This window comes from Bombus huntii, chromosome 8, assembly GCF_024542735.1.
Source record: "Bombus huntii isolate Logan2020A chromosome 8, iyBomHunt1.1, whole genome shotgun sequence".
In the NCBI taxonomy this organism is placed as follows: Eukaryota; Metazoa; Arthropoda; class Insecta; order Hymenoptera; family Apidae; genus Bombus; species Bombus huntii.
In genome coordinates, this window is record NC_066245.1 from 7,452,744 (window position 1) to 7,477,380 (window position 24,637).

Here is a 24,637-nt window from a genome sequence, read left to right on the forward strand (position 1 = left end):
TAACGGTACAGAAGCTCTTAACTAGCCTGTTTCGTGACAAACCGCGCTGAACTTCTTCCAACGTCTCTTCTTTCCGCTCTTTTAATTCCACCTACCCGTAGGGTGTCTCAACGAACCGTTTCCTTTCTTGCACACCAATTCCGTTCAATTTGTATCCTCGTTCGTACTCAACGAAGTATAATATCGTGGCTTTATGATCCAACGGGTATAAGTCGTATCCGTTCGCGATAGAGTACCAACTCTGTACAATAAAGGAACCAAAAAAGTGGAAGAATCTACGACTTAGTACGAGGCTTACGGCATCTAACGTTTATCTAGCGATCGCGTGACATCCATTTTAATGGTATTTCGACGAAATCTCTTGGAGTTCGTAACAAAGATTTAATGTCGTAACGATTAACCCGATTGGAACGGTGCTCGTGATCGTTTCTTAAGAGAAAATACTTGTTGTTTTACTAGTTGATCGTTTCGACTAGTTGCTCGTTTCCTCGGGACGGCCCTGTGGCACACGCCGGCGCTCGTTCAGAACGAGCAGTTGAAAACACGAGTACCCTTCTGACTCGAGTTTCCGTGTGGTGTTGTTAAAAACTTTCCCTATACAGTTACGCTCTTACCTACGGCCGGAAACTCGAGCTAAAGAACGTTTGCTTCGTTGCAAAACGCGAATTCCGCGCGTCGGACCAGGAGTATGCATTTTTCGATGCTTGCAACGAATTCGCGAAATTTGCTAGGTTCGTTTGCTAGGTTGTCGTATGGTTCGTGTTCCCTTTAATGCGTTGGTAGGTAAACAAGCCGAGGAAAGAGGGTAGAACGTTCCTTTGAAATAACGGTTTGCTTTTTAGCGGACTTCCGGTCTGCTTCGCATTCTCCTAGTCTTCGAATCACACCGTCGCAAAAGCGACTGCTCGTTCTATGGCAATTAGTCCTGCCTGTGCTGGGAACACGTCATTGTAACACGCACAGATATTCTTCTTCTTCTTCGTGAAAACTGTATCCGCCTTTTGAAATCACACTTTTGCGTCGATTGTATGCTCGGCTGAATCTTGGAATTCTGTTGCTAATATTCTCAATGATTTCTTTAGTTATCTCTGCTGCGTCGAATGTCTGGAAACGAAAAAGCAGGTAGTCCACGATCTGCTCACCAAATTCGTAGAACTCAGAAAAGGTATCCTTTTGTGGAAAAAAGAATTTTCCACGGGTCATTTTGACTAAGAACCGCAGCGGGAATCCAAATACCGTATTGAGATAACACAGGTAACCGTATTAACATAGCTGAGAAAGCGATTCTAAAAAGCGGCGAATATTGTTTCGTATCTGACCCGCTCGACAAAGGAAAGCACGTCAAGCTCTGGAAGTAAATACGATAAATATTTAGAGGGAAAGGCGTAGCAACGCTGGATCCCCTTATAATCGCCTAACCGCGATCTCACGATGCACTTTCATACAAATATTAGCGGCATAATAGTGGTCCGACAGAAATTTCGCATCATAGGCGCGGGCCAACCTCAATTGCATTCGCACTTTCTCACAAGGATTCCTAAGAAATTGTATAATGAACCATTGAAATCTCTCATCGAATCGTAAGACAATAAAGCTAATTGCGTTACGATGCACGATTGAATTATTTGTAACGTTTACCAGTGCAGGATTACGTTGCTCCCAAGTTAATAATTTCTGCCAACGATCGAGAACCTAGACAAATTGAGTAACAGTTGAACAACATTGTTACGAAATACACGTTTCGTTCTCACGACATCTGCCAATGCTATACCAACACTTTATCCAACTGTTTATTCTCTACGTATCATTAACGTGAAAAGAAGAACACTGGGATAACAAATTTCTGACACGAACGATAATGGGGATACGCCAATGGTTAGCAGAACGATGGTGCGTATCCCGCGACTAATTATCGCGAGGTTAATGAATTTTTAATAGACAGAATCGCGCCACGAGCAAATGGGCAGATCGCGTAATTCACGCGCTCGAAATTCCCAGGTCACCGGCTGCGAGGAGCCCGTGGAATCTCGGCTTTCTAGATCTCGGCTGTGCCAACCGTGTAAGTGCCGCTTTTTATTGCCGACACGGTGCCGCGATTATTCTACCGCCGCTTTCAGACTACCAATTATACAATAACGAGAGGCAAACGTAGCGGCTCGATCTCATTGCTACTTTAACCCACTTCTTCTTTCGGCATCTGTTAACAGTGCATCAAAAGCTCGGTAAATTTGGATCAGTGATACCGAAGTCCTTGGAACCTCTTGGGTTCATCGCCCTCTTTTTTAAATAAGCGTTTCAGCTACTCTGAATTTTCTTTAAATAGACAATTTGAAATAGCTCTCTGTTATTAGACATGTGACGAATGTTTCGCAGTATTGCAGCTTTCTTGTAATATATTTAATAAGATAATTCAACGAAATTTTTTAAAACTCTTAGGTCTGTAGTTTCTTTTTAAAATACACTTTCCAGTTTTGTCGAATGTTTCGAAATTTGAAACTACGAATAGCTTTCTGTTATTGTATAACATTTTTGATACCTTTACGTGTGTAAAGTATTCCTACGAACGGTTTTACTTCTTCCGATAATCATCCAATTGCGTTCAATTCATACTCTCATTAGTCTCTAACGAAGTATAATATCGAGAAATCTTGTGATCCGGAGATCGAACAGCGACAGTACAGTTTTTAAAGTGTTTTAAAACTCTGAAATACTATACTGCGGTATTGTATTCTTCGCTCGATTTTATCTTACTTATTTTTAAAACATAGTACTTCTTTATAATTTTCTGATAATTTCATGTTACAAAAAGCCTAGAACTAGTCAATATTTAATTTGAATATCTTTCAAAAGATTTGCATTAATAAAATTATACCATTCAACGAACTAAATTCTAATTTTCTAACTCATTTTCACAGATACTCCAGCATAGATATGGAACTATAGAATTAAATTAAAAAATTGTGTAAAACACAAAACCGAAATAGCGTCTCGTTATTGCATATAAAGAATAATTATTTCCGTAACATTGAACATTAACACTACATCATTACACATCATTCGTAGTTGTAAATGAAGCAAGCGTGCATTACAAGATTATGCCACGCGAATATTAACTAGAATCTTTAAACGGAACTCACGGTCCTTTGTCTCGTTAACTCCTGTAAAAACACAGGTCAAATTCCTAATGATAGAAACATTAATTCCTAATCGACGTTTTTTAAAGTCTAATCGCCGATAAATTAACGACATTTGAATTTCATAATTTCAAAACTCTTCCATGTCTAATTGTGAGTAGCTCCGTTTCAACGCCTGTACGCGTAAATCCATTGTCCGTTTTCGCTATTAAAATACTTTTCCCTCGATTACCATACTATTTTTCGTTGTTCGACCGCGGAAGGGTTACCATTGAACGTTCCGAAAGCATTATTATTAAATAATCGGATATTTTGCAACGCGTCGATGCCATCGACCGATCGTCCCAAAAGGATAACACACAATCGAACAACCGTTTAGTTGCCACTCGATTCTGCATAATTCATGCGAGGGTATAACAAACCACGATACAATGGAATGAAAGAAACAGCTGGCGGACGAGTTGGAGGTGGATTGGTCGGGGAAACCGTCGATCGGTCGTTGTTAAAATGCTTTCTAGAGGCTTTACGTAACTTTTTAAGCATACACCACATGTGCGATAACGCCGGATACGCGAACTTGTAAAAGTAACACGAACGGATTTAATTAAAGTAACCGGAAACGAAACATTGTAACCATTCGATCAAAGACTTCGTCGTGACTACTTCGTGCGAGTACTCCTTGCAATTCACACACGCATCTTATACCAACGTGTATCTGGACAAGTTCACGCATAGTCGTGCGTCGTTTATGAACGAGAAGTCCATCGTGAAAGTGAAATTGTTGAAAGCAGCGCGGAGTAAATCGAACAAAAACCGGAGAAGAAAGGAGAGAACCTACGCGTTCATGGATATTTTCTTAACGATACCGGATAAGAATGTACTCCAGTATCGTTCATTTCAGAAATAATCCATTCACGTGAATCGCACGTGAACATAATGAAGTGAGAATAGACGGGCAATAACGCGGGTATTAACGACGCGATACAATCGATGACGATATCTCTTTGACGCGATACTGTTCTAGCTTTGTATAATTATCGAACAAAGTGACGATGCAACACCGACGAAATATCGTTTTCTCGAATGTGTCGCTTCTTTCGCGATTCCATGCATCTTCGCCGAACGCTATGACGCAAGCCATAATTATATCCGGTAGCAAGGCGGAAGACACGTAGATTCGTTCGAAAGAAAGCACAATCATTTCTGGAATGCATCACGTTGCAATATAAAAAGAATCGCGAACGCCCAAGTAATCGTAATGTTCGCGTGTTTTGTCTTTCGCTCGGCAGAATTTTTCCTTCCAGCGAAATTGAATGAAACCCAGAGCAGAGAGAAATATAACATTCGATAGAAATTCTCCAAGAAATACGCATTTCGGCGAAACCAATTTCCCTCGTGTCGAATCGCTCTGTACATTAATTCCACAACCTTCCAAAAAATCTTTTCGTATTCAACAAATGGTCGAAAATTTCAAGTCTCGAACAGACGAAGTTTGAAGTAACCCAGTGAACTGAATCCCAGTTTATAAGCGTGAACCAGGCACCGTGTGTAACTAGCATTGTAACCAAAGACAAAAGAGAAACACAGGAGCGTGCTCATAGCGTGTTCTCCGGAGGTCAAAAATACGGTGACAGGCAAAACGCGGAAAGATAGACGAAGAAGCGGGTACGCGGGCAGGCAGACCGTGGTGCCGGGCATTGTCTTTGACGTTACGTTGCCTAAGACCTAAGTGACTTGTTTCCACGCTTTCGTGGCTTTCTGTCCACCACCGTACGACTGTCTACTCCAAGTCGGCAAGTTACATGCCATCGCAACATGCGGACAAGCTACTCTGTGTCTTTTACAATAAAACCAACATCTACAATTGAACGTTAATACAATAGTATACAAATTCGTGTTTTTACGATCATAATTAAATAAATAGAGATCGAAGTTAAGTAGAGATTGATTCCAAATATCATAGCAAATGCAGTGGCGGTCGTATAAGTACACGAATGCTTGTTCGTAAATCCAATAATTATATTGTGCAAAGTTTTATTTCTCTTTTTTCCTGTAATATGAAATTTAAAGGTACGTTTCTTGTACTTTGAGACAGACCAAATGTCAGAATTTTATTGCCAGTAATAATTACACAGTAAGTTAATCTGAATGTAAATTTATTCGTTATTTGTGTTCATTATACCAACATTTTGACGTCCGTACAAATTTACTAACGACTTTAACCAGTAGCCGGTGTCTTTTGGTAAAAAAGTTCAAATTTGTAAATTTTATGTAATCGATCGACTTGCACCAATGTGACACTAATGTGGTAGTGTCTCATCGGACGCTAACATTCGGCCTGCACTTGACAACACGTTGTTATCACCACACATGAAAAAGTTAATACAATAACCGCTACATTTTATTTCCTATATATATGCATATATGTGCATATTTTATATAACTATAAACAGTTTCTTTTTCTATGCATGCATTGTATATCCGCAGTCTCCCAATAATCTTTCGCGGAATACATAATTGTAATGAAAAAGATTTATATAGTTACGTGGTTCGAACATCTCAATTTTACGCTTTCCAAGCTGTAGGACGATATTACGAATGCATATAAATTCCACTTGTAGTAATGATCTCGCGTGAGACTTCCATACAAAAACATACATGGAAAGCCATCGTATATGTATATCTAAAATCGCGTTGAATGCTCTAACAGTTAGGTAGAATTACAAATACTGTACAGGAAGGTTCGTGATTATTGCGATTAGCGTGTTTTCCGCTGCTTCAAACAAGTGATTCCGTGATTTTCCCTTAAATTCCGATTGCTCGAGCATCGTTTAACAGAGCGCTGTTAATAATATTTTCACAAGTTGCAAGTTACGTGACACGTAAGAGTGACTCGGCAACGAGCAAAATTAACGATGAAAACGGCGAAAAATCTGGAAATTTTATTCTGGTATTCCCGACGATTTCATGTATAATATACTGTTAGTCGAATATAACGGTTTTTAAATTTTGGATTCTTATTCTGTAGGCACCAAGTGTAAAATAGAACACGATATTAATCTTATTAGTAACATGTAAAACTCAACAGTTAAACTTATAAACTTATAAAATATTTATAAAAAATATATATAATTTTTTAGGAAGAAAATGACAAATTATTTTTCAATAAGATTAGATATAATATACAAATAAAACATAAAAATGTGTAATACAACGCGAAGGACACGAGAAAGAAAACGCTAACAACTACGTTATTCTCGATTTTTGCATTTTAATGTCAAATTTTGTGAAAATGGAATATTTCACTACAAAATAGTAGAGATATACAAAAGCTAAAATAACCAAATGTACAGTTAACGAACTTTCCTAGACTTTAAATAGAAATTGGAAGTTTTTGCATGATTTTATAGTTATCAGATGCGATGTAAAACTGTGTAAAATCATTTTTTTTTATTTATTCCTATATAGCTGTCAGTGGCAGCAATATCAGGCAGTCGAAAGAGAAAAGTAACACGTTGATCGCGGTACAAATGCGTCGCACCGAACGCGAAAGCGACGCGACAAGGTGAAAAATGAAATCGGCACACGTGACGGAGAGAAGTTTATCAACGAATGACGCTGCGCTCAATGTCAGCGTTGCCATTAGTTTTCGCAGATAAATTTATCGTCTGCCACGATCTCGAATCTCCATCGCGGCACGGCACTCGTTAAAAGTGCATTTGAAATTCAGAGTCGTGCCCCGTGGCCCGATTCCGGCGAAATCCGCGGAGAAACGTTTTATCCGCTCGCGAGCCTGCACCTCGACTTTCATTTTTCGTTTTTCTCCTTTCTTTTCTTTCCTTGTTTCGATTCATTCTTGTGAAAAGTCGGCAGAAGTCATGAAAACTTGCAGCAGGAGAATGAGCACACGCAATGCGAATCGCTCGCTAATAAACTACCACTACTCCATAAACTACTACTCCAACAACCCTAACCGATCCACTTGACTGTTTCGGCAAATATTCGAATGCCATTCAAAACAAATGAATATAAAATGTTCGTTACTGATCGAATTTTTATCACCACAATCCCAAATATTTTGTTTTCTTTTATAGATGATTCTTGGAGGTCGCCTTTTATGACAGAAACAATTTTACCATTTCTTATGACAAGACAAAACTTGATCCAAAACTATAAACAATATAAACAATATAAACAATACAAACTATAAACAATAAATATAAATATGTATGTGTATATTTATTGTGTACAGTTAGAAAATACTATTATTTATATATATATGCAGTGTTATAAAATCTTAAAAATATGTACTTCAGCCTCCAAGTCATTATATTGCGCATAAAAAATAATGAAAATTTGTTTTCCGCCACGTTTCTCATAAATCTACCAACTACGGGAAAAGTACTGAGTAATTAATAGCGTAAACATCCTGTATGCTAACAAGCAGGATCTACCACCATATTGTAAAATTTTACGTACATATATGCTTTGTTATTTATTATGGAAGTTTTCTTTTTTAACGTCATGATTTTTGCTTTAACGATATCATGAACATATCGTAAAAATACGCGCAGTTTCTGATCTGAGACGTACAAAATAAACGCGTTAAAGCTTTTATGATAAGAACAATTGTGAAAAGATAACCATATTTTAGAATGACCTAGACTAAGGACAGCTAGTTGATTAGGTTTTTTTTCAACGATTCACGCGCGTGCTGGCATACAGTCATCCTATAGCTCTACCTACACTATTCATAGATCAGTTAGAGGCTTTTTTTATTCTATTAATACGAGATGATACGGCGACTCCCTTAATGCGAGCTTTCAGTGTAATGAAACGGTGTAACCGGTCTGTATGAGAACTCTAGAGGCAAACCACTCCTCCACGATTAATCTAATAAAACCTTCCCTTACGCAATGCGAATCGGTGCCGTTAATCTTCCGACGAACTGTTATGCCATATCACTTTCAGCTATAACATTGATTTCGATATAAACGAACCTATCGCGAGACGACGATTTTATCGTTTTATATTTTCTTTTTTCTTGATTAAACAGACTACCTTGATCGTACCCAATTATAACATACTTTCTTTATCTCTCGCAACACAAATTGATATAGTAGTTAATAAACTTATGCTGTTTATTACACAAAATTCCTTCCATGAAACGCAATGGAAATGTATCATACATACAAGAAAGGAATCTCTGGTAGTTTTCGCAACAATTTCTTTATTTTTATTGGTAATATCGTATTCAATATAACAATTCGTTTTACAGTTGGTAAATTAACGAGATTTAAGTCAATATCGTTTCCTAACAACGAAACTAACGACGAAGTATATCTAGTGTTATAATAATATAATAACTTCATGATACAGTAATAAAGTAACTAGAATGAGGGGCTAGAAACCCAAAAACATAACCGTTTAACTTCAAATAAAAGCTTACCTCTAATTTTGAAGAGTACTCCTCGGTGAGTGCTTCACTCTGTCTGGTTAATTCCTGATTCCTTTCTAAAAGCGCTTTTCCCAATTCTGCGGCTAATACAAGGTCTTTGTCGCGTTTTTTTAGAAGTTCCACCGGATCCTCGAGGTCCTCCTGGTCTAGGGAATTTCGTCGCGCTTGAAGGTCGGATATCATATCCTCCAGAGCGTACGGCTCCGGATGGCCGTCTTTTTTCGGTAGCATCGTGATAGCGAGTCGTTACACGCTCGCCAATTGTCGATCGAATGTCACGTGTCAGGCCAACGCGTGACTTTTATTGTCGTTCGTAATAATGACACTCGCGAAACCAAGTGGCCGATCGTCTCAACGTCACAGTCATTTGTAATGCACAAAATGCGGGTATACACACTAATCAACACGGGCAATCCAATAGAAGTAACGTAGTTTGAATGTCGCGTACCACGCGGTACTTGTGTCGCGGATGATTGACATTAATACGTAGTATATACATATCTAAAATCTCACTGGAAAAGCGATGTCATTGAAGCTTGCTCAATCTTCATTTTTTATCGAAGAAAATCGTTGGCGTATGGTATGCAGATAATTGAAATCGGTTGTATCGACTCCTCAACAAAATATATAAAATATAAAGTGGGATCTTTAACTGCTTCTTCCTATACGATTAAAAGCTTTGATAACTAAGAGCTTATCTTCAAGTTAAAAATATTCGAATGCGCGTTGTGCGAATATCACGCTGATTCAAAATTTCGAAAACATAGTTGAATAACGTGAGTCATACCGCTCACCTTCGAATATTGTAAATAAAATAAACGACGTGTGCAAAAATAAAGACCGTGTAGAAGTTCACTTTTTCCTCGCCTCGACTCGTGCACGACACGTTGGAATCCAAACAGGTTCTCTCGTCGATCAGTAAAGTCTCTCACTATCAGGAACGATCAGCTGTGATCACACTCACGGACGTAATCTTTTGACGAGTATATTGCTCTCGAATACTTCCATAAATCGTAGCCAATACACAATTCGTCACACTACACATGCACGTTCGCACGATCGACTCACTTCGAGATAATTTGAAAATAAAGAGTCCTTGCGAGATATGCCGCGATTAAATCCTAGGTTAGCATCGATCGACATTCGACTGATCGCTTGTCGATCGATTGTCAATCGATTGTCAATGCGACATTCTCCGACGAGTGAAAAAACCAGGTGAATTGTTACGGGACTAATTCCGTTGTTCTGCTCCGTTTCCTCGTTATTACACGCGAACGTAGAGGCAGCAACGATTCCTGACTTTACGATAGAAAGTCAACAATGTAACCACGCTTCGAAACGACCAACATGGGTATAACATACGGACGTAACCCCTCTACCGTCTTGCTCACGATCGTTTCCAGGTACGATACACACGCAAAAATTGCCGCACTGCTCACTACGACACGTACATAAATAAGTGATCGATGCACAAATCGTATTCGACTACTAATAAAATTACAACGATTCAACGTAGTATCCTGAAACTCGATGTTGGACATTAGACTGATATATCAAGGAACACTAGCGTCTGTTGTCGATCGTATTCTGCGACCCATTTTTACGAATATCGATATAACCTTCGCGACATAACAAGTGCTGTACTTGTTTTCAGTTGTCCTTCGATAAATATGACGTCAGTGGTTCAGAATATTCTGCCTAACACTTGAACGATACCGATTTCAATGAGACGATGACGCTTTTGTATTCCGTTCCGTCTTGGATTTCGACAATGTGGAAACGATACGATCACCGTGGAATCGATACGATCGTCGTGAAAGGAGAATGATCTTTTTCACCAATAATCCCCTTTATTCTCGTTATCCTTTGCAGATCCTTCTGTACAAGACAATCTCGACTGGCTCGTAGCGTCACCGTGAACTCACTGTTTGCAAGAAGCACGCGCAGAAGGACACGGACACACGAGGCGACCAGCTCGCCGCACCGTGGTCGGCCAGGTAGTGACTCACTAGCCGCCAGTAGAAAATAAATATTACGGAATCGTGCGCCGTGCTTCTCAGCCAAGTAGAGATCCTCCCACCTCCGAGACCTCGGCTGAAAGTAATTCGTTCGACTGGTCAGGCGCGTTCCGCTACGAAAACGTTCACTCGCACTGCTAAATTCGATCCTCTGTGTAATTATGTATCTCGATTGTGATCGTTCGTATCACCACCGACGCTACGTTATCGCATTAGATTATCTTCCGAGTAATTTACGTTTATCTCTCATCGTGTATGCATAGTATTCAGTATTCACTTGTTCTTCGCATTGTAATGACTATAGAAAGAAAATAAAACGCGGGATAATAAGAAAAAATACAGTGTGACAGGATTTTATACGAAAACATAAGACAATCGACCTGCCGACCTTTCCCTCTATAAGCATACTAACCTCTCCCTTGGCTGTACCCACCACCAGCGTTACCCCCACTGCTTGACCCACCTGGTCGAACCGCCACCTGACTCGATCTCACGAAATCTATGGATCGTGTTTAACATACGATCCTCCTACGTTTACCGCTGTTACCGATGTATTGTGTTAAAATAAATGTTGAAATTCCTATTACTTTCTTTTATATCGACCTATAAATTAATATAGCACAAAATAAATAAACTCTTTCGAGAGTTAGAAAATATGTTTCATACAAAATGGTTCGAGCAGTTTCACTGTAATTCCAACGTGAAATTGAACGAACGAATGAAAAAAAAAGAGATGCATCTTCGCGAAAGAAAGAAACTTACTTTATTATACAGCACTTTACAAACTGCCTAGTAATAGATCGATTAAAGGAAAAGTATGTAATGAAATTTACATTTTTTTGAAGAGCTGGTGATCACATGACACTATTCGTTAGCAATCAGTCGTTCTTAGTAATGTAATTATTTAATAACATTAGTTTTCATTAAACGACTTGCACCATCTAGTGGTTTTTCGAGTAACTGGTTTTATCAGAAGAAGTAAAGTGTCACTTTGATATTCAACGAATCATTTTAATCTTTTTGTACTGTTCTTTTTCTTCTTTTTTTTTTTTAGAAACGATATATTTCTTCGTTATATGCTTTTTTAAATTCTTTGCAAACCGGTCTTTCTCGTATAACGATGAAAGATCACTTGAACATTTTTCGCTAACTCACAAAACGAGGGTCCCGTCACTATACACCCCTGAGAGGGTGCTTGGCAACCGGAAACATCAACAAGAAAGAATAACGGTGCCGCACGTACAGCTAGTAGAACTATATAGGGTGGCAGATGTGTTTCTCAAATGTCGCCGCTGAACCTCATCGACAGTTACATTGGGAAAGTGTTTTCCTCTCCGTGGATCCTAAAGATCATCTACGTGGACGGCGAGGAAGACACGGATGTGAACGTTGCCAACTTCCGGAAAAATCTCGGATCCATTGAGCGTAACTTTCTATAAATGATTAATAAATAGTGAGTTTCGCACTAACCTTTATACTTAGACGTCAATCGATGAAAAGAATCTTAAACAACAAGTAGTGTATAGTTTGTAATAAAGTTTGCTCAATAAATAAAGTTTGAGAAATTGTAGACTAACTGTAACGTGTATGTTTATTGTATGTCGAAAGAAATAAAAAATTAACATTTAAAGAAAAATGATAGTGATAAAAATATAACAAAATCGTATTATGTTTTGAAAGGTTGTAATTATTGAAAAATAAAGCTCCATAATGGCGCATAAACTGCAACATATACCGGACGAGATAGAACTTGAGACGATAGCTATAGCTGAACTTTCAAGATTGAAAAGGCAGTATAGGATAATGGAAAATGATCGAGGTGCTTGTACAGAGGATGCAAAATTACAACTGCACAATCAAATGAACATGATTAATCGGTTGGAGTACGAAAAAGCGGAACTCGTTCTTCGTATTAAAACTGCAACTTCGAAAACGTTTGTTCGTAAAGATGAGGAAATGGAAGAAAAATTAAAGTGTATGTTAACAACGCAAGCAAAATATGACGAGATGATAAAGACGGAGAAAGAGGAAATAGCAGAGCTCGATAATGAAATTCACAAGGTTTATCAATCGTCGATATTGATTTCAAGCACGAATGTTTCAAGATGAAACGATACTATTAAAATGCTTTATTTTCAGTTGTCAAAAGAGGTTGAAATTTTCAAAACAAAAATTAAGACAGACACGCAACTGAAAGAAATATCTTTGCAACAAAATAAAATGGTTTATATATTGGAAAATCGACTTGAAGTAGCAACGAAAAGATTCAATATTGTAGTTGCTCAAAACCAAAAGCTTCGAGAAGAAATCGAAAATATGTTGAAGGAAAGATCGCAGTTCACAATACTTTGGAATAAGTTAATTAATCAATTAAACGCCGGAAAACAAATAATCAATGATTTAATAGAGCAAGCTACCATCGCGTTCAATCAAAGGGACGAAGAATTGAACAAGATTCAAGCTCTTCGTGAGAGGTACGCTTTTAAAGAATCTTTTATCTTGAATATTAGTATAAAATGAAACTACACAGAAACGTACTTAGTATTGTCGCCACAAGTTTCACGACACTCTTTACCAACGAATAGCTGCGAAAGTTGAAAAGATTGGATCGTTGTCCCCATAACTCTAAGGATTACATTAATGACCTGAAAGTTATTCGTATTTCACGTAGAACGAATTATCCATCGTTGAATTAGAAACTCGGAACCAAGAGTAACGATCGGAAATCAATGACGCGTGATAACATCCGGTGATCTCGCTTCTACATCGGTTATCCAATATTTTATTTGTCGGATCATTAATTGACTTACACTTCTGTTGCTTCCGGTGACGGTGTACAATCTTTCGAACAGAAATGAACATTGAAATATTATTTTCTTTAAAGGGGGCTGAGAGATCTAAAGGCCCACGTGTCAGAAATGTGCGAATTACAAAGGACAATGGACAATGAAATGAAATTGCAAGAATTTCTTGGTGTAAAAGGACAATATCGCGAAATGGGTGATTTGAATGCAAAACGTGCAGCTGAAAGGAAAGCGAAAATAGAAGAGAAACAAGATAAGATCGAGAATTATAAAAATATCTTACAATTGATTAAAGAATTCACCGGTATTTCTGTTTTCTTTATCTTCCACATATATCGCGAAACAACACGAAACATAATATTAAAATACATATTAGTATTAATATTATAATAACATTAAAATAATATTAAAATTCAAAAGTAGTAAATTTTTGTAACGAATAATCGTTTTTGTAGGCATGCACGACGTCAATAAGCTGATAGCGTATTTTATCAAGCAAGAAGAAGAAAACTTTGCTTTATTCAGTTATGTGAACGAATTAAACGATGAACTGGAAGGTCTCCAGTCGAGGATGGCTCAGTTGACAATAGCTATACAAGACGCTCGAATTACGAACGAAGTTACCGATCAAGAACAGGCCGAAACATTGGAGAAACTCAAACGAGAACTTGAAGAACAAACCGCTCTCGCTGATGCGGCTGAAGAAAATCTGATACAGGTGACATCTTACTAATTCCATCGAATATCAGAGAATCAAAATCTACGAAATCGAACCACGACGTCGAATTTCCTTAAAAATTAAATATTTCTGTTCAAATGAGTAACTTTATTATTTGTTTCAGTGTGACGACGTAATAGAGAAATTGTTAAAAGGAATAGATTCTCTCTTTAAAGCAATTCGTTGTGACAATTCTCCGATCTTGCAACTGTTAGGTGATAATGAACAGATAACAACGTGCAATGTCATGCTATACTTAGAAATCATTGAAAAACGTATTACTCAGATGTTCCACAAAGTATATTGGCTAGATAAAGCTACCAAAACGCAACAATTGCGACTTGACGAAGAGAGAAGACCCAGATTGAAAGTGCCTCCTATTGAATATATTGCCCCTACCCAACCCTGTGCCTTGTAAGTCCTTCGATCCCATCTACCTCCATCTATTCCTCCTTTCTTTCTTATCCTTCCCTATTTCCAATATTTTTGAATTTTTCTTATCTGTTTGTTTTCGTTTAGCTTCTTTGCATGTAATGTTTATAACGAATATTTATTGAGAAAATTAAATTGTATAGATGTATCGAAAAAGAAGAGTTACAGATCGTATCCGAAGGTTTAGAACATCCATTAACGCGCGATGAAGCTACTAAAAAGTTAAAACAAAGACTCGAAGAAGATTACTCGGAACTCCTGCATAATATATCTGGTTGTCATTTACCGGCAGCTAGGAAAATCATACAGAAACGATATCAATAAAATGGTAACAGAAAGCCTGTAAATTGGATACACAATCATTAACATTTACGAAGTACAAGGTAATTGGCTGAATCATCGACGTAATTGTGAGACTCGTAAAACTGTTCTGCCACAAATTTTCAATCCAATTTTTAGTAACAATAGTAAGATACTTATCAGTATTATATATATTTAATTTCTTTAGAATATTTATTTACAGTAGCTGGACAAGTAATTTCAAGTAAAACGATTCTCTTATTTCGCTGCGCGTTTTTTTGCAACTCTTATGATTCGTTTTAATTCAAGAATGGTTCGTTTAATATGATCTAACTGTTGCTCGACGTCATCCTTGCTTACAGTCACGGGAATATCCTTTCTCTTGCAGATCTGTTGATATAGATTCCAGCAACACGTTTTTACTTGCATGTGCTCCAAATTTTTCTCCGCTGCAGTTACTTTTATTTCAGCCACGATTGTTTCCCATTTACGAGCTTGTACTTCTGCCCAATCGCGTCTTGCTTGTAGTTGCGCTAATTTACTATTCAACCCCATAATTTTTTGTGACTTTGACTCCGTCATATGATGCTATAAAAAAAGAGATACGCATCCTTTCCATTGTACAATTATAAATGGAAAACTAATAAAATATATCTTAAGAAAATTACCATCTCTGTTCCCCTTTCTTCTAATATCTCGAGATTTTTATCCTGATGCTCGGACAAAATCGTTCGTGCTTCGATTAAAGTTTCGTAACGATTAAAAATCTCAGAAATTGAATGAAATTCGCCTGTTTCGACAATGACCCTGTCTAAATAATCATGATATTTTTTATATTCTTGTACATATTTCTTCATTCTATCTCGAACATCATTCATGTAACTTAATTTTTCTTCGAGTTCTTTTATCTGAAACATATGTTCTCTACTAAATAAAAAATATAATATTTCCACTACTACGTAAATAATTTTCTTTTATTAATTTTATTGTGATATGTTACTTCTTCCATCCTACTTGCTTGACGATCACGTTCTTCTTTAATTTTGCTATCCGCGCGATCACGTTTTTCTTGATTTTCTCTCACGAATCTGTTGAATTTTATAAATGATTCTCGGAGGAACAATTCCTGACGTCTCATCTCGTCCCATTGCTCGTCCATGAATTTCCGCTTTTTCTCTTGTTCGACCCATTTTGCATGTAATCTCTCTTCGGTTTTTGCTAACTCACAACGCGCTCTAACTACTTCTAATGCCGGGTAAACTCTTGGCTTATCCCATTCAGGATACTTTCTAATACATAAAAGACAAAACTCACATATCTTTGGAGATGTTAGCTTTTTTTTTTAATTATATAAAGAAAAAGCATAAAAATAAGATACTTTGACAACCTTTTTCATAAAATTTTACATCAGTTTCCTAATTGTTATCGAACTGAAAATAAAAGAATGCAAAGAATATACTTGTAATGTATCGCAAATTGATCATATGAAATAGTTTCTTTGTTACATTACTTAACATCACGATCTTTTTGCTTCGAGAGGAAGTATTCCGTAACAGCTTTTTGCGGGTCTGCTGTAATAACAGCTCGTCGAATAAAATTTTTTACTTCTTCTTGTATGGTAGCCATTTTAATTTAGTACAAAGTGATGTGAATAAAAATGAATGTTTTAATACGATGTTCACTAAATTTTTAATATTCCACGAGAAGATGTTAATTGTATGTATAATCCATTGATCAAACAATTTGAAATACAGGTTTGTTTCTTTACTAACCAAAAATCCCTAGATTTTCTATGTAGCATATTTTAATTGAACATACATCTGGACCATGGACATGTATTAGATATAACAAGTTCAATGACAGGTAAATACAATTAGAAAAATTGTATTTAAAATAATTAAACGTATTTTATTTATTTTACATTTTTACAAAGAGTCAATTACAGTAATGTGGAAAATCACTGTACGCTATAAGGGAATGGAAAATAAGTATTTTCAGATATTTATTGTATAATATGCAAATTTTACGAGTGAACTTCTTGTCCTAAGAGTGAAAGTTGTTTAAGTAACTGTTTTGCATTAATAAATGTTGTAGAACCATACGTGATTCGTTTATTGACCCCAGCCCCACTTTTTTGTTTTACATAGTCCACTAGGTTTTGATATTCTATGTAATTTCCACCACCAACAATAAAAACAATTACATCTTGGAATGTTGGTCTGTTCTTTGGCATTTGTTCTGTAGGTTTTAAGAGCTTTGGATCTAAATAACAATAATCATCTGCTTGAGATGATTGCCTCGATTCCATTAATTCATCAACTATTTTTGTGACTGGTAAATTATGCTTCTTAACAACCAAATTTTTTACTCCCTCCATTACAAATGATGATCCTTGATTCATTAATTTTGAAAACATACTAACTGTTTTAGTACCACCACCTTCGTAATTATTTTGGATTTCTGCTATTCGGGTATAACTTCTTAATCGTTTTATGTATATTAGAGGATTTAAGTCACACCCAGCAGCAAATAATGCTGTCTCGAGTTTACTATATTCACTGTCTGACATATTTGTACAAATATAATATATAATAGCAAGACGTAATTTATCTTCCGGAGTACCACAGTCTGGATCACTTATTGTTTCTAATACACTTCTATCTAATGTTTGCCTGCTCATTATTTTCTCTTCTAATTCAAAAAATGTGTCAAGTCTCCTGGACTTTATAAAATTCAGAATACCTGTTGCAATTGATGTATGCATATCGATCAATCGTTTCATTTCCAAGAGTTGTGGTAGATTATTAACAGCATTTGTCAAACGTGCTGTATTATTGGAAACCATTGATAATGCTACTTCGCTATCATTATCAATACCCATAGATGATTTGAGCTTTTTAACATCATCTTCAAAAGTACGATATTGTTCCAACTCTTCTTGTATAGCTTCAGCTACTCTAGGGAATGGACTACCTTTATGTTGACACCAAAATCTATCTCTGTTATCTAGTTCATAAGCCCTAGTCTTTGAACGTGTTCCTCCTGCGGGAGATCTTCCCACATTTTCCTCGACAACAAGTCTATTCAATGTCATTTCTAATACATCATGCGCCAATGCTTGATAGGTCCATGTATGATGTAATGGTGTTGCCATATCTATGTTACGATCCAATATAATTAAAAGTGGTCTTTGAAAACTATAATGACCAGTTGTCTCACTTTCAAATAAATTATTTCTTGTATCCCAAACATTTTCCCTTAGTTTTTTATCAATCATTTTAGCAACCATTTCTGCAGCATTTCCCCTTGGACATCTTATAACCGGTACAGTACCCAATGTAACAAACACAGAGAAAAGACAATCAACTATAATTTCCATTACAGATTCCATTTCAGTGTCTTTTACTTCACCCCGATTAATTGCATGATACGATATGACATCGCTATTTTGATGTCTCAGGATAAATAAATCATCCTCCAATGATATAAAATTCAAATATTGATCGAATACTTTGTGAATATTTGACACTACACCTCCAAGCAATGCAGCAGCTGCTAAATCTTCCATCTTCTGCCTGGTTATTGGTGATATAAAATTCAAATGATAAATATCATATAATCCATTTTGCAAATCTTGACCAATTCTACCAAGATTTTCATCTGTAGGTGCACAAAAGTAAATAGCTGGTACTTCAGGAATAGAATCTCTGTCAGAATGTAATTGCATATGGAGTGTAATACCAAGTTCTCTGAGCTCTTTTACAGATATTAATGGTGAAATAATATCCTGTCCAAGTCTATCATAAATTAAAACTTTCCATACAGGTATTGCTTCTTCTAATTTTTTTTCCGGTTGATTCAGATTTAACATCAGTTTTAAGGCATTTATTTGCCTATCACGAAGACTCATCATGGTTAACTCGTTTATTGAGGTCTTTATTTTTTAATACTTTCCTCACTTTAATAAATATTTTAAGTTTTATAGATGAAAAGATATCTTTACAACTCTTTTTGATTAATATTTTGTGATTATATAAAAAAATAAAAGATTTAAAACACCATAATATAAATAAATATGTCAATATTCGATTCTTAACTCTAAATTGTCAAAAAATACCCATACAATGTAATACTACTAGGGCTTAACACTGTAATATGGAACACATCAATAGTTCTCTGAAATGATGCAAAATCTCTAGATCATTGCTGATATCTCTTATATGAAATGTAATTAAAAATTGTACAATTATAATATCTTTAAAAAATATATACCTTTATGTCTTATAATACTATGTAAAAATAAGGAAGTATTTTTTAAATTTATATATAACTAGATGTAACATAACATTATATGAAATGATGTGAGATTCTTTATGGCTCTTATTGGTAGCATTGGCCGGCAACAAAATGGGGACCTCATTTTACTGGGAAAGTAAAATCAAAGAAAAGTTCGATGTTAACATTAGACTATTGTGCGTGACATGTAAATAATAAACGAGATAGTGTTTATATAATATTAAAGGAACTAGTTTGACCTTCAAAGGACAATATACATTGAATATTCGATGAGATTTCGGTGATACGTTTCTGACAGCATGTCTGCAATGGCCGATGACTCTACTTCTCTGCCAAAAAGGCGTCAATTGGTAAACAAACCTAGCATAACTTTTTAATTTAACATTAATTCCAATTGTAAAAAAATCATATTTGTCATGAATTTTATTGTAGCGAGAAAGAACTCGAAAGTTATATACAGACGACTGGACCATAGGCGATGAGGAAATTGAGGGTCGTAGGACTTTCCAACTCGATGAAAAAATCGAGTGTGAAAGATATAACCTTAACAATTTTACCGGGTTATTCCGTGAAATGGCAGGTTCTGAATTCAATTTAGCATACCTGCAAAAGCATGGTCTGAGCATACCATTGCTCTTTAGGGATAAATCTGGATTGGGATTAAGAGTCCCCAGTACAAACTTTACTGTGAATGATGTCAGGACTTGTGTTGGTATGTTTAATTTAATTAAACATATTTTATTTAATATCCAGATTATTAAAAAATCTTCATTGTTAATGTTTGTCAGGTTCAAAAAGGATATTGGATGTAATGGATGTTAATACACAGAAGAATGAAGATATGACAATGAAAGAATGGCAGAAGTATTATGAAGATCCCAACAAAGAGCGACTGTTAAATGTAATTTCATTAGAGTTCAGTCATACCAAGTTAGAAAATTATGTACAATCACCCGAAATAGTGCGACAGGTTGATTGGGTAGATGTTGTATGGCCAAGACACCTAAAAGAAGCACAAGTGGAATCTACAAATCTGTTGGAAGATATGATGTATCCAAAAGTGCAAAAGTATTGTCTCATGTCTGTAAAGGGTTGTTATACAGACTTTCATGTTGATTTTGGTGGAACCAGTGTTTGGTATCACATTTTAAGAGGTGGTAAAATATTTTGGCTTATTCCTCCTACTGAAAAGAATTTGACTCTTTACCAAGAATGGGTATTAAGTGGTAAACAATCTGATGTATTCTTTGGAGACATGGTAGAGAGATGTGGTAGGATAACTTTAACAGCTGGCATGACTTTGTTTATTCCAACTGGTTGGATTCATGCTGTGTATACCCCTCAAGATTCTTTAGTATTTGGTGGAAACTTTTTACACAGTTTTGGTATTGAAAAACAATTAAAAGTTGCACAAGTAGAAGAACATACAAAAGTGCCACAAAAATTCAGATATCCATTTTTCACCGAAATGTTATGGTATGATGAACTATTTAAGAGATTCAAAAGAAATCTATTATATTATCTATACAGCGATTTTTTGTTATTTATTACAGGTATGTTTTGGAGAGATATGTTCATGTTCTTCTAGGCAGAAGTCACTTGGATATTTCTGAATCACAACGTCAACATTCAGTACCACAACACCACCAACATGTACATTTAACACCATTTGAATTGCATGGTTTAAAAGCAATAGTTATGTATCTACATTCATTACCTTCCACGAAGAAGAATGTGCCTGAGCTAATTCGTGATCCGGTTGCCTTAATTCATGATGTTCGATGTCTAGTAGAACAACATAGACATGATAATCCAGAAGCAGCTGTAACAGGGAATCCTGTTTTACCACCTCCACCTCCTTTGACAATTGCTGAAAGAGTATGTATAAAATGTTAAATTTTATTAATAATGTTTATTTCTTACATCATATTTACACATATCTTATGGCATTACTGATATAATAGGAACGCTTGAGGATAACTAAGAAAAGTTTTACAAAGATTCAGAGACATCACTCGCAAGAAAAGTCTGAAAGAGCTTTTCCGCGACGTAGGCGTACTAGATGTAAGAAGTGCGAAGCATGTACAAGAACTGATTGTGGAGAATGTATGTACTGTCAAGATATGGTAAAATTTGGTGGAAGTGGTCGTGCCAAGCAAACGTGTTTAATGAGGCAATGTTTGAGGCCTATGCTACCAGTTACTGCAGCTTGTAAAGTTTGTCGATTAGATGGTTGGGGTCAACCGCCTGCACCGTTAATGGGTACTTATTTATTTCTTTATTTCTTTCAATGAGTTATCAATTTATTGTTAAGGTAATAAGTAGAGATACTTCATTTTTAATCTTCGATACAGGAAAGCCAACGCCTACAGCTCCGTCAAGTTTAGTAGAATGCTCGATATGCTTCGACATTGTACATCCTGAATGTATAGGATTGGATCCACAAACCATAACCGTCAGCGACGATTTACCGAACAGTTGGGAATGTCCCGAGTGTTGTGAAAGCGGTCGAAATCTAGATTGTAGACCACGACAACCTAAGGCTCGTGCTCGAAAACTTTCCGTATCTAGTGCAGCTTCATCAGCACCCACAACAGATTCTGAAAGGGCTACCACACCAAGTAAACGTTCAAGACCCGATCCCAGCGATGTAAGTCCCCAAATGGAATCTGAAACGGTCTAAGAATACGAAATTATTCATGGTTTCTATACAAAAAATTCCAGGCATGGAATGACAGAGAACCGGCTGAGGGTGAACAGCGAACAGCTTTGCGTACACAATTAGCTGTACAATTAACTGGTTCAAGTAGTAAGTCATTGAAGAGGCCCCACGTGGTGGTTAGGCCTGTTCCACTTCCGCCTGTTCAAAGACCAGGGCCCGATTTTAATGGACAATCTTTAGCATATGACAAGACAGCATTACTTGCTATTTTTAGATTTTTAAATATAAAGGACCTGGCGAATTGTGCCTTGGTTTGCCGTACATGGGCCAGATATAGTATAGATCCTAGTTTGTGGAGAAAATTGGATATGTCTCATTCCCATCTAACAGCTTTACACTTAACTGGTATAATACGCCGCCAACCGGAAAATCTGTCCCTTGACTGGACGAATGTTACTAAAAGACAATTAGCTTGGCTATTAAGTAGATTACCACAGCTCAGAACATTATCTTTACAAGGTTGTACGTGGACTGGAGTCTGTGCTTTAAGAACATGCACTTGTCCACCACTTGTTACCTTAGATCTAAGTCATGTATCTGGACTAAATGATTCGAGTTTGAGAGAAGTGCTCAGTCCACCTACAGATTCGAGGCCTGGTCTAATCGATAAAACTTCAAGACTAAAACATCTTAAAAATTTATCTTTGGCTGGATGTGATATAACTGATGTAGCTTTGAGATATATAGTTCAACATTTACCCTATCTGGAGACATTAGATCTTTCTTCTTGTGGTAGAGTTACTGATGCTGGTGTAGCTCAATTAGCAACTCCACCAGCGCAAGCAGTGACGAACCTGGCATCATTGAATTTGGCAAACTGTAGATTACTTACGGAAGCAACATTAGATCATTTGGCGAGATGTAAAGTGCTTAAACGTTTAGATCTTAGACACACTACTCAAGTCTCAACTCAATCTGTAATTAAGTTTGCTGCAAAAAGTATTCATAATTTGCATGTAACTGATGTTAAATTAGTAGAAGAAAAGAAATTTAAAGCAGAAGTTAAAGTTACATGAAAACATGTATTTTTTTTTCCTTTTTTTAAACTGTTACAAAGACTTTCGGCAAGTGCAATTTGGTTACCGTGTAAAACCATAAGAAATGGCAATGAACTTAGTACTGGATTTCAATTAATAATTATTTATTATCACAAAAACCCATTAACACTATATCGCATCTTCATAATATAAGAGAATGGACCTGACTAGTATAGGATTTCTATTTGATAATGTTCAGTTTTATCGATGTCACCGTGCAATCTGGGCGAAGAAGAAAAAGGGAAACTACTGCTTATATATGATTTAAAATGACCAAAATATTTTTTATGTTCTGCTTTTTATTATGGTAGATGCTGTCTTCCTTTATGCCTGGATAGCTCTGTGCATTCTTCAGAAATATTTTCACGAATACAGGATATTAAATAAGTAATGCAGATTCTAAAAAAAATATTTATAAGTGACTAATACAAACCTACACTAGTTGAATCTACAATAGTCAAAATATAGCAATGGTTAGCATTTCTAATATTAAAATTGTATAAAAGCGAAATGTTAGGTTCTACTAACCTTGCCAATCAAGAAAATCATTACTCGCTTAATATTCAGTATTCTATAAAATCGAAATATAATACTTACATCGATATGGAAATTTTTACTGTCGTATTGCTGAAAATGCGGACGTTCAGTATTTATTTTGTAATTCTATGTGGATGTAAAAATACAAATGCGGGTAAAAAACATATTAACATTCATAGTCTTATGAAAAACTCAGCAGATTAATACACCAACGCTATCATTCTCCGATATATTGCTACAAAAGAAGAGGTATATTTATTTCTGCTGTGTTTGGGATAGGTGTCCAACATGAAGATTACTAATTCATTCAAAAGTCGCAAAAGTAAGGCAGTTTGTTGACCATATAAACTCATACCCTAATTATAAAACCGAAATCGCGCAATGAAACGTATTTGATTATACTATTTCATATTAGATATATAATTAACGTTATGCTGAGAAACATGTATATTACACAAATGTTTTAATTTTCGACCCAAGTTATGTTAAATGTAATGTCGAATGTTTTTATGTAAACGAATGTACATACGTGATTTCTTTTTTCTTTTTTTTTTTTTAATAAATTTACTTTCCCGTTTTATTTTGTTAACGTGCATATTATGTACGTAACTTAAGAGTGATAATAATACCGAGCAATAAGAATTTAATTACCTGCACTTTCAAACTAACTCTAGCTGTATAATTAAAGTATCTCACATTGTTTGTATCATCTCTGTGAAAAGCTCTCCTAAAGAACACGATCTACCCGTGATTAAAATTCAGCATATTTTTTTTAATTTAGCTTCGGTGTAATTAGTTTCACTATACTCGTTATTGTCAGATTGTTTATAACGAGTAAAATTTTTATAAATGGAACAGGTTTTAGGACCATTTAAGATACAAATAATGTTCTAAAACTATAACACTACTGTATATATACATAGAATATGTAACCCATTGGAAAACAATAGTGATATTCTGATTTTTCAAATATAATTTTGAATTTTAAAAATACCGCTATCATCTCTGCTCATTTATTTTCGGCATTTTACATTCCTTTTCTAATTGTATTAGCAGAAATGTCGATGAAACAGAAAAATAGGAAAAAAAGATATTGTTCAATAAACATATAATTATGAAACAAAAATTTGATATATTTGTTAACGACGATGACTATACGCCTGTAATGTAAACTATATGCA

The 24,637-nt window shown here is 35.9% G+C and overlaps 5 protein-coding genes across 5 annotated transcripts in view; 2 read left to right on the plus strand and 3 right to left on the minus strand.

Annotated features, from left to right (window-relative positions):
- The window catches only part of LOC126868288 (bicaudal D-related protein homolog), a 29,552-nt gene extending 18,396 nt beyond the window's left edge, over positions 1-11,156 (minus strand). Inside the window, exon 1 of the mRNA XM_050623604.1 lies at positions 8,584-11,156. Coding sequence (XP_050479561.1) covers positions 8,584-8,823 — 240 coding nt within the window. The 5' untranslated portion in view covers positions 8,824-11,156. The remainder of the gene's footprint in view (positions 1-8,583) is intronic.
- A 160-nt stretch (positions 11,157-11,316) lies between these two features.
- On the plus strand, positions 11,317-15,121 carry LOC126868307 (coiled-coil domain-containing protein 63-like). Its single transcript, XM_050623630.1, has 7 exons — positions 11,317-12,063; positions 12,291-12,671; positions 12,750-13,084; positions 13,495-13,718; positions 13,870-14,132; positions 14,257-14,546; positions 14,708-15,121. The coding sequence occupies exons 2-7, from the start codon at positions 12,321-12,323 to the stop codon at positions 14,886-14,888; spliced, it is 1,644 nt and encodes a 547-aa protein (XP_050479587.1). The 5' UTR covers positions 11,317-12,063; positions 12,291-12,320; the 3' UTR covers positions 14,889-15,121.
- A 1-nt stretch (position 15,122) lies between these two features.
- LOC126868308 (uncharacterized) lies at positions 15,123-16,614 on the minus strand. The gene is made up of 4 exons (XM_050623631.1): positions 16,375-16,614; positions 15,865-16,153; positions 15,533-15,772; positions 15,123-15,452 (listed from the first exon to the last, which is right to left on the minus strand). The coding sequence occupies exons 1-4, from the start codon at positions 16,488-16,490 to the stop codon at positions 15,123-15,125; spliced, it is 975 nt and encodes a 324-aa protein (XP_050479588.1). The 5' UTR covers positions 16,491-16,614.
- Positions 16,615-16,746: 132 nt separating this feature from the next.
- LOC126868287 (protein sly1 homolog) lies at positions 16,747-19,075 on the minus strand. The gene has a single exon (XM_050623603.1). The coding sequence runs from the start codon at positions 18,775-18,777 to the stop codon at positions 16,888-16,890; it is 1,890 nt and encodes a 629-aa protein (XP_050479560.1). The 5' UTR covers positions 18,778-19,075; the 3' UTR covers positions 16,747-16,887.
- Positions 19,076-19,248: 173 nt separating this feature from the next.
- On the plus strand, positions 19,249-24,449 carry LOC126868281 (jmjC domain-containing histone demethylation protein 1-like). Its single transcript, XM_050623590.1, has 7 exons — positions 19,249-19,510; positions 19,593-19,872; positions 19,949-20,636; positions 20,714-21,038; positions 21,125-21,422; positions 21,515-21,810; positions 21,885-24,449. Exons 1-7 carry the CDS (start codon positions 19,460-19,462, stop codon positions 22,896-22,898), a joined length of 2,952 nt encoding a protein of 983 aa, XP_050479547.1. The 5' UTR covers positions 19,249-19,459; the 3' UTR covers positions 22,899-24,449.
- Positions 24,450-24,637: the final 188 nt, after the last annotated feature.